Raw genomic sequence first — 9,114 nt, forward strand, 5'->3', positions numbered from 1 at the left:
TGGCCAGACCTCTACCTGCTAGCCAGTCATCACCGAGGACACCTGCATTGTCCCAAGAGGGCCTGTAAATCTTAAAGAATGAGCGCTAGACGGAGTGTCTCTGGAGCAGCCTGAGAAGCCTGGGCACCCTGGAAGGCCAGGCCAGCACTGCCCCAGAGGGGTCTGCAGGCCTGGGTGCCCCTCAACCTCCCAGGGTGGTGCCAGGTTCAAGGCGGCAAGATCCATCTTCCCATGAACCAGGGGACTGACTCACCAGGCGTCCTCTGAGGGCCCCACGGAGGACTCGAGCTTTGGTCTCAGCCAGCCATAGTGTCCCCTCCCACCCCTGACATGAGACATGGATGACAGGGGCTCACCCTCTGCTAAGCACCTGAAAGCCACCAGGGCTGTGAACGCCGCCCTGACACTGGGGCCACGCCGCCTGTGAGCCGCTCAGAACCTGAGCACTACCGTGGCGTCTCCCTTCCCTGCCAAGTGCGGTCCCAGGTGAAGGCAGGCCTTGTGCCTGCCCTGGTCCTTGCTCTCCTTGAAGATGGAGGTCATCCTCAGCAGGTGAGCCCAGCTGTGATGAGAACAGAGGGCAGAGGCACGCTGGGGTGCTTGTGGCTGCTCTGGGGTGTGGTCCTCTGCATCCCCTCCAAGAGTGGAGTGAGAAGAGCAGGTGTCGGTTTTCTCCCTCCACTGCTCGTGAGCCCTGTGCCCTGGGATGAGAGACAGTGGCTTCTGGCTTTCTAGTTACATCTGATGCTGGGACGACAGAGGGTTGGACAGGATCACCGACTCGATGGACGTGAGTTTGACCAAACTCCGGGAGATGGTGAAGGACAGGGAAGCCTGGTGTGCTATGGTCCATGGAGTCGCAAAGAGTTGGACACGACGGAGCGACGGAACAACAGCAACAAGGTGCATTTCATTACATAAGGACGGCACGTAATGGTGAGACACTGACCTCGTCTGTGCCCCATGGAGACTCGTGACCCGGCTGTTCCAGAAGCTCTCAGGCCAAATAAGGGACATCCCCATGGAACCTCTCATCACAAGGTGACGTTTCACACTGTCTGACATATATCACACCCTTTCCCGAAGCAGGCACACAGCTGGATGCCTGACCCCGTCTCTTCGAAGCACCCTGACACGCATCCCTCACATCTACAAGAGGACACTGAGGCTCAGAGGTGAGCTGAGTGCCCTAGCATCCCGCGCAGGAGGAAATGGCCCAGGGTGGCCAGAGTTCCCTGGCAGGCAACGTTCCCAGGCTTGGTAAACCCATAACAAACACCAGCTAACAAGGAATAACTCTCAGACAAGGTATGCTTGACCACTGCCCTCAAAACTACAGGACATGGTAGAAGAAATGAAAGAGGACCTTCACAAATGAGGGACGCGTCAAGAGCACAGTTCTGAAGACTCGGGGTAGTAAAGCTGTTTGTCCTCCCTCTCTAGATAGGGAGCCGGCCTACCTATTAGAAGTTTCCTGTGGAGACTGGCAGATGGATGGATAGAGGTGCCACACAGAGGCAGCCAAGCATGGAAGGAGAACTGGCTGGAGCTTGCATGACCAGCTATCCAGAGCTGGGATCAAACTGTACTGATAGTGAAACAGCCCTGGCAAGGAAAACTATAAAAATCTGACCAACGAAGTGAATAGGATCCACAAACAGCCATGTGTAGACCGGGAGCTGCTTTATAATGGTGCTTATCTGGTAGGGCAGTGGAGAAGGGCGGTCTTTTCAATAAAGGGCGCTGAGTCAAACTGGATATCCAAATGGGGGAAAACTGCCTTGACCTCAGCCTCACATTGGATGCAAAAATTGATTCCAGGCAGATTGCCGATCTGCATGTGAAAGGTGAACTAATAAAACTTTAGGAAAAAAACAATTATCTTTATGGCCTTGGAGTAGTCAAAGTTTCTTAAATAGGATACAAATAGCCCTCACCAGAAAGGAAATGTTTGATTAACTGGATGACGTTAAAATTAAGACCTTCTGTTCATCAAAAGACACCCTTAAGAGAGGAAAAGGGCAACCCGCAGAGGGACAGGTGTTGCTTCTTTGGAATGAACGTACGTGTATCGGACCAATGACTCATGCCCAGGACAGAGAACGCCTACAAATCAGAAGAAAAGACAATCCAAAAGAATATGGGCCGCCAACATGGGCATTGTACAAAGGACGGGAGTCAGCTCAACAATAGCGTGGAAAGGGCTCAGCTGCGTTAGCCATGGACGTGGTGGTTGTTTAGTCTCTAAGTTCTGTCCTGCTGTTTGTGACCCCATGGACTGACCGTAGCCTGCCAGGCTCCTCTGTCCATGGGATTCTCCAGGCAAGAATACTGGAGTGGGTTGCCATTTCCTCCTCCAGTGGATCTTCCCAACCCAGGGATTGAACATGCATTGACAGGCAGATTGTTTACACCAGGGAAGCCCATAGCTATTACTGCAAGTTAAAACCACAATTTGATGCCATTAGACACCCACTATTGTGGCTAAAAAGGAAATGACGGAAAATGACAAGTGTTAGGATATGGAGCAGCCAGAATGCCCTGCCGCTACTGGTGGCAGTGGAAACGTATGCCCACTTTGGGCAGCTGTGAGGCAGTGTGTACTCAAAGTCAACAAGCTCATCCGATGACCTGGCAATACACTCACCAGAAAGCAGTCCACGCGTTCCCCAAAGAGCCTAGACAGAATATTCTTAGCAATGATGATAACAACCCTGTACTGGAAATGGTCCAAGTGGCCGTCAGAGGAGAATGGATAAAGGAGGTGTAGGCCCTTCACACAGCGGGGTGCCAGCCAGCCAGGGGAGAGGGAGGCCCTGCCCTCTTCAGCCACAGTGTGCAGCTCACAGGGCGTCAGACATACTTGTGAGCGCTGCAGGAGTCTATTGCTAGAAAGTTCAAGAACAGGCAAAGCTGGGTCCTGTTGCTGGAAGCTGGGACTTGCTTACGCTTGGGTGTTAGTGACAGAAGGCGGAACCTAGGGGCTTCTGCAAGGTTCTGCTGCCTCACTTGGGGGCTGGTGTCATATGTCCCAGGGAGTGAAAACGCACAAGACAGTACCCTTGAGATCTGTGTACGTCATACTTCAACTAAAAAGTTGAAAACAATGTCCTCTATATAAGGACAAGCCTTTTAACTTGAGAGATGGACAGTGCAGGCCTGCAGAGGGGCTGGGTCTGCCCTAAACTCCTCCCACTCCTGGCTCAAGGGATCCCCACCTCAGGCTTCCTGGTCAGGCTGCCCTGGGACTCAGTCTCCCCTTCTAGGTTCAAGCAAAGCATAGGAGAGAGCTGTGTGAGACTCCCTTGCAGTCAAAACAACCTCTCCATCAACACCAGTGCCGTTTGTGAAGTCCTCTCCTCCTGCCGCCTCTATGGTGTGGGCCTTCTCTCCCTTAACATCCTCCTTAACACTGCCCATGGTCCATGCCGCCCTTGCTGCGGACCTGCGTTGCAGAGATAGCCGAGCGGGCCCTGAGTGTGCCAGGGCCTGGGGTTATCGATGGCGCCTAAGGCAGTAAGAAGTACCCTTGCTTGCCTCTGGGCCTTCCTCCCAGACCATGGTCCCACTCCCCAGGGTAGCCAGCCCCAGCGGATGGGCTACACCCTCCTCTCATGCTCACAAAGGAAGTGAGGCTCCCAGAGGTTGGGGGGCTTGGGGGCCGGCCCACAGCTGGGCCAGGACCGGCTGGGCGCCAGATGAAGGGCATCCGATCTCCAGTCCCTCATTGTTCCCACTGAGCCACTCCGCCTCGCTTGTAATTTAATTAGGAGAACATTTAATCCCCCCGTGCATTTTGGAGACAGCTTTGCGCCTGGCCGGGGCTGTGAGGCTCTGACGGGGAGCCTGTGACTCATGCAGCTTCGTACAGCCCTCCCGGGCGGGCTCCCACGGGGCTTCCTTGGCACCTCGTGCAGACAGAGGTGGTCTGGAGCTCCAGCAAGAGGACACTGGTCTGGAAAGACAAACTAGCCTCATCTGTTCCTGGCAAGCCCCCTCCTTTATCCCCCTGGACGCTGGCCCCAGCAAGGCCTGTCAGTCCTTTCCCACCAAGGTTTGCAGGGTGAGAACCAGAGCAAGGGGCTTGGGCGTTCACAGAGGCGCCGTGCCTGGCGCCTGCGGGGTCCATGGGCGTGGGCTGCGGTGGGCCCTGAGTGTCTCTGAAATGCCCCAGGCAAACATGGTACCGCCAACAGAGCTCGCACCCTGGTCCAGGGAGCAGAGCATGGGACCAAGCCTCGTGACATTTGCCCTTGTTTCCAGGAGGCATGGGGCTGGCCCTGGCCTCGCTGACAAGCGCAGATTTCAGGAGACGCTAGCAGTGATGTGGATGAAAGCCAGGCCACAGCGGCCTCGCTGGAAAAGAAAAACTTGAACGTTTTGGCGTGAGGTTCTGCAGGGTCCAGGAGAAAGTTGAAGACATGGAAATTCTAATTAACGCACGCAGAGCTGGTTTTGCTCAAGGATCTCTAGGCTGTCATGCCGCAGGAGGCCTGCGAGTCCGTGCTCGCCGGGCGTGTGCGCGTGTGTCTGCACTCGTGGTCACCTGGCGGGTGTTCGGTGGGGCCCCAGCCTCGGCCCCGCCTTCCCCTCTGCCTTTCTTCCCTAGAAGGTTCTTGGCCTTCCCCATGCTTGTCTTGGTGTACAGACTCTCCCCTTGCAGAGCAGGACAGAGGGGTGGCTGGTTAGAGAGAGCTGGGTCCTGCCTACCCGGGAGACCGTGACAGAAGAGAGGAGGGGCCCTTCCGGAAGACCAGAGACTGGTGTGCACACAGAGGGTCTGGCTCTGGAACCACCTGCCCTGGGCATCCACGTGCAACCACTGGGGTGGGTGTCAATGCTAGGCCAGTCCTGGCTGACTCGGCAGCTGTGGGGAGGACTCCCCAACACACAGCCTAGGAGCCCAGAGCCACAGATGCTGACCCGAGGCCGGTTCTGATCCAGCTACCCTGGCCCTGCATGCCAGAAGCACTGAGGTGCCCACAGCCCCTGCGTCATTTCTTCCTTGGGAGGTGCTGGCTGGGGGGCCCGGTCTGCTTTGGGGTGGGAGCCATGGTCCCAGAGCTCTTCCAGCCTGAGGCTCGAGGGGCGCCAGACAGGCCTGGGGGAGCCACACACGAGGGTCCTGGTAGGCAGGTGCCCCGGAAGAGACCCAGGCCCCGAACAAGGGTTCAGGGGGCCGATACAGAGGGCCTCAAGGGCTGGAGGAGGCTGTGGCAGCCTGGCCTGGGGGCGTCCTGGGCCTCCTTGGAGGGAGGAGGCCTGTGAGGATGCTGGAGAAATGAGCGGGAATCTGATGGCTGCTGCTGAGTGACAGGGATGTTCCAGGTGGGATATCCTGTGCAAGGCACAGGGATGGACACGGGTGGCCCTCCCCGCGGTGGGCAAGAGCCCCTGGCAGGGTTTCCCTGCCCCCTGCCCCCTGCCCTAGACGGCTTGTCCCCTGCCTCACACTTGTGCCCTGGCAGCCTCATGGCAAGGCTCGGGGGGGCGGGGGGGCGCCCAAGGGCACACGAGCTCCCTTGCATCTGCCTGAGAGGTGTGGGTGAGCCTGTGGCCCAGCTATCCAGAGCTGCGAGTGGGCTTGCGTGGCCAGAGCCACTCTCTCCCCAGCCCACTGGACCCTGACCCCAGCTCAATGACAACTCCCTAGGTTGCACCAGGCTGTCTCACTGACCCCCAGTTCCCTGACCCCTTGCTCCACCAATGGCCAACAGGCCCCGGAAAGAGGAGCTTCGCCCAGCCCCAGGGACCATCCCGTAATCAAGGCTGCAGTGACCTCACCTCCCTGGGGCCCCGCGGGTGGGGAGAGCTTGAGATGGAAACAAAATGTGTCTTTATTTATGCTTTTAATTTGAATTCTGGAACTGTCCCAACATGGTAATACATTTAACATTCAGTCAAATGCTGAAGAAAAATGGATCTGTTTTTCAGTAACTGCCTCCCACCCACTCTGGCCCCAGTGAGACCCCTGTGCGTATCCCCAGTCCTTTGCACACAGTCCAGGGTGTGCATGGACTCTCTCCCCTGCATGGAGGCCATGGGGCGGAGCTGCCTGCAGGAGCTGAGACGGGTCCCCAAGCCGCTGGAGCTGAGTTTAATCAGGGGCGTCAATCAGCAGGCAGGCTATGCGGGATGCAGAGGAACGCAGTCCGGCGTGGACACCGAGGCCTGGCCATCTTACCCTCACTGCCCTGCAGGCTGCCGCAGCCCAGAGTGAGCGCGGTGCCCATCACCGCTGCCTCCTTCCCCTGCCATGGTAGGGTGGCGCCTTGGCCCAGCCCTTATCCCCGGGGGCACCTAGGGTCTGAAGTCCCACTGCCGCCTCCTGCACTGCGCCCCACCTTCCCTGGGCTCCTGTGGGCAGGACCCTGACCCTTGTGGACAGGGACACGCAGAGTCCCTGCTGCCTCGTCCTTGACCAGATCACGGGGCCTGGAGGCGGCCTTTCTGCTGCACTCGGCCTTTTCAGCCCAGCCTTCACTGCAGACCCCTCAGTCCAGCACCTGCCTTCCCCTGACTCCTCTGCAGCGTCGGTACTAGGAAAGGCCTTCATAGGTTCCGGGGTGAGGCCCCTCCCAGGGAAGGATGGCCGAGGTCCAGCCAGCACTGGAGGGAGCCCCTTCTCCCATAACCAACAGACTGCACCCAGGGAGCGACCACCCTACGACCACCGCAGGCGCTCTGGCTGCTTGTGCCCCAGGCCCATGGCAGGCAGAGAGCTTGGGGCTGTCAGGTCAGATGGCCTCTGTCTTGGAGGAAAGAAGACAAGGCATGGCCAGGCTCCTCTGACTGTGCAGCCCCACCAGCTTGAGTTGCTTCCTAGGGCTCCCCGCGCAGGTGGACCACCTCTCGCCCCCCCGGAAACCTTGTACCTACAGATACCGATAAACATGGACCTCTCTTCAAAAGGGGCAACTAGGCGAGGCAGCTGTGAGCCTGGGTTTAGGCCACCTCAGCTCCCCGATTCCACCACCCTTGCCCTGGGCCTCCCTGCAGCGGCCTCACAGGGCCCCAGGGGCTGGTGAAGATTGCCCAGCTGGACGGATGATGGGTGACCACCCCGTCCACCCAGGTGCGACGCCTTGTGGGTGCCTTGTGGGGCTGGGCCACAGTTGAGAGGGGAGGAAAAGCGAGCTCTGATAGGAAGAGAACGCCAGGAGGACGAGGAGGGGCCGCCAAGCAGTACAGCGAGGGTGCCGGGTCCCAGCAGGCTCTTGGCCGTCCCTGCTCTAAGCAGGCCCTGCTGCCTGAGCTCCAAACACCAGCCACAAAACCCTGACTTTCACAAAACACTGTGGGGTCTCCTGTGCCCCAGATTCGCTACAGGCCTCAGCCAGAGGGGTAAGCTGGCATCCTGCCTTGGAATGCCACCGACCTGCATCTGCCTGGAGCCCCTGGTTCCCAGCATGAGTCCTACCTATCTGCCCTTGCTCACTTACCAAGTGAGCCTCTCGGTCATCTCCAGGATGGGCCCAGAGTTCAGAGCCCTCCTCTCAGGGGTGGCCTGAAAGCTTGCTCCAGTGCCGAGTCCACGAGGACGAGTAACCCCTGCTTTCCAGCCCCCTGTGTGGCTCTCACTGCGCCTGAGCATGCTTTCTCTGTGTGCCCTGCCATCCACAGGTGCTGTCAAGCTCCTTGTGAGCCTGGGGGTGCCTGTCAGATCACGGTACCACCTCCAGACAGGCTCCCCGGCCCAGCCAGCCCTCGGGTTACAGAGCAGCCAGGAGGCCCTGCGGTTGGGGTCCTGACTTCCTTAGTCACCTGCGAGGTGAAGGCCACACCTGGCAGCAGCAGAGGCAGCCAGCCTGGGGCCTCACCTCGAGAGAGAGGCACACGATTAGGACAACCTGGAGACCCCGAGTCCAGAGAGCCAAAACACACTCCACCAACTCCAAAGAGAGAAGGAAAGAAGGCCAGCAAGTGACTCTCGGAAGGACGGTGCGGACATCCTGACACAGACGGACGTCTCCAGGGGAATCCCCAGTGGGGCGACGGCCAGGACGGCCCGAGTGTCCCGCCGCCCCAGCACATGCTGTCACTGTGTGCGGGGTGCCCTGGCTGGGAGCACGCAGTCACGTCGCAGGGGAATCACACCATGGCTGAGCCCCGGGGATTGGCCTGGGGATACCGTGTCGGCAGGGGAGGACGGGCATGCGTCCCAGGCCAGCTGTGCCTCGGGGGCAGGCCAACTGGAAGGCGTGGAGAATCAGCCATTTCCTCCACCTGAAGGAGCCCCTGAGGACAGCCGCAGCATCTGCCCCGTGGCTTGGCCAGGGTTCCACGGGGAAATGCGGAAAACAAAGTCGTCTCTCTTTTAGGGGGCAGGGGAGGGGGCTCAGAGAGAGAAAAACAATCTTCTCAGATGCTCAGAGCACGGAAGCAAGTGGAAAATGATCAGTCTGATTTTCCATAAGTCACAACAAGAGAATCGTGTTCCTAAACTCGGTGGGAAGTGCCCTTGCTATATCCCCGCCAGGTGCCCCAGCGCGGGGTCTAGCCCCTGGGGGTCAGTGGCCCTCGGTTGCTGAGGGGCAAGCAGTGAGTGGTGGGCACTGGGCTAATAGACCTGAGCCCTGGTGCAGCACCAAGGCCGCCCCTTTGAGCCCCACGTCCTTTCCGCTCATCACCCCTGGGTGAGCGGGCACTCACTGTGACACGTGGGTGATGGGGGTCAGCAGCGCCTCCCCATCCAGGTCCAGGTCCTCAGCAAAGCTGTTGGTTCTCATGAAATGGGCCGTGCTCACTTCCAGCAGCGTGGGACTCTTTTTCACTGTTGGGAAAGATGCGGGCAGCGTGTTAGGCATGATGGCAGAGGGGCCCAGGGCTGCTCAGAGCTTAGATGCCAATTCAGACCTGCCTTCCTCAAACCCCCAGAGCCTTCCCACAAGCAGGCAAGAGACCCACTCACAGCACCGGGTAGGAGTGGAGGCGACCTAAGAAGTCTCGGCACAGGGATTGGCTAGGTTCACGATGGCCCCCACAGGCCTGAGCCCTCAGTGGCCAAGGTGCAGCTGTAAGCCAGCAGGAAGGGCTTCCCAGGTGGTGCTACAGGTAGAGAACGTTCGTGTCAGCGCAAGTGCAGGAGATGTGAGAGACGCAGGTTTGATCCTT

The 9,114-nt window shown here is 58.7% G+C and overlaps 1 protein-coding gene across 1 annotated transcript in view; it reads right to left on the bottom strand.

The window, feature by feature from the left end:
* The window catches only part of KCNQ1 (potassium voltage-gated channel subfamily Q member 1), a 378,447-nt gene that overhangs the window by 181,318 nt on the left and 188,015 nt on the right, over positions 1 to 9,114 (bottom strand). Inside the window, exon 11 of the mRNA XM_018042975.1 lies at positions 8,653 to 8,773. Within this exon, the coding sequence (XP_017898464.1) occupies positions 8,653 to 8,773 (121 nt within the window). The remainder of the gene's footprint in view (positions 1 to 8,652; positions 8,774 to 9,114) is intronic.

This window comes from Capra hircus, chromosome 29 (genome assembly GCF_001704415.2).
Source record: "Capra hircus breed San Clemente chromosome 29, ASM170441v1, whole genome shotgun sequence".
In the NCBI taxonomy this organism is placed as follows: Eukaryota; Metazoa; Chordata; class Mammalia; order Artiodactyla; family Bovidae; genus Capra; species Capra hircus.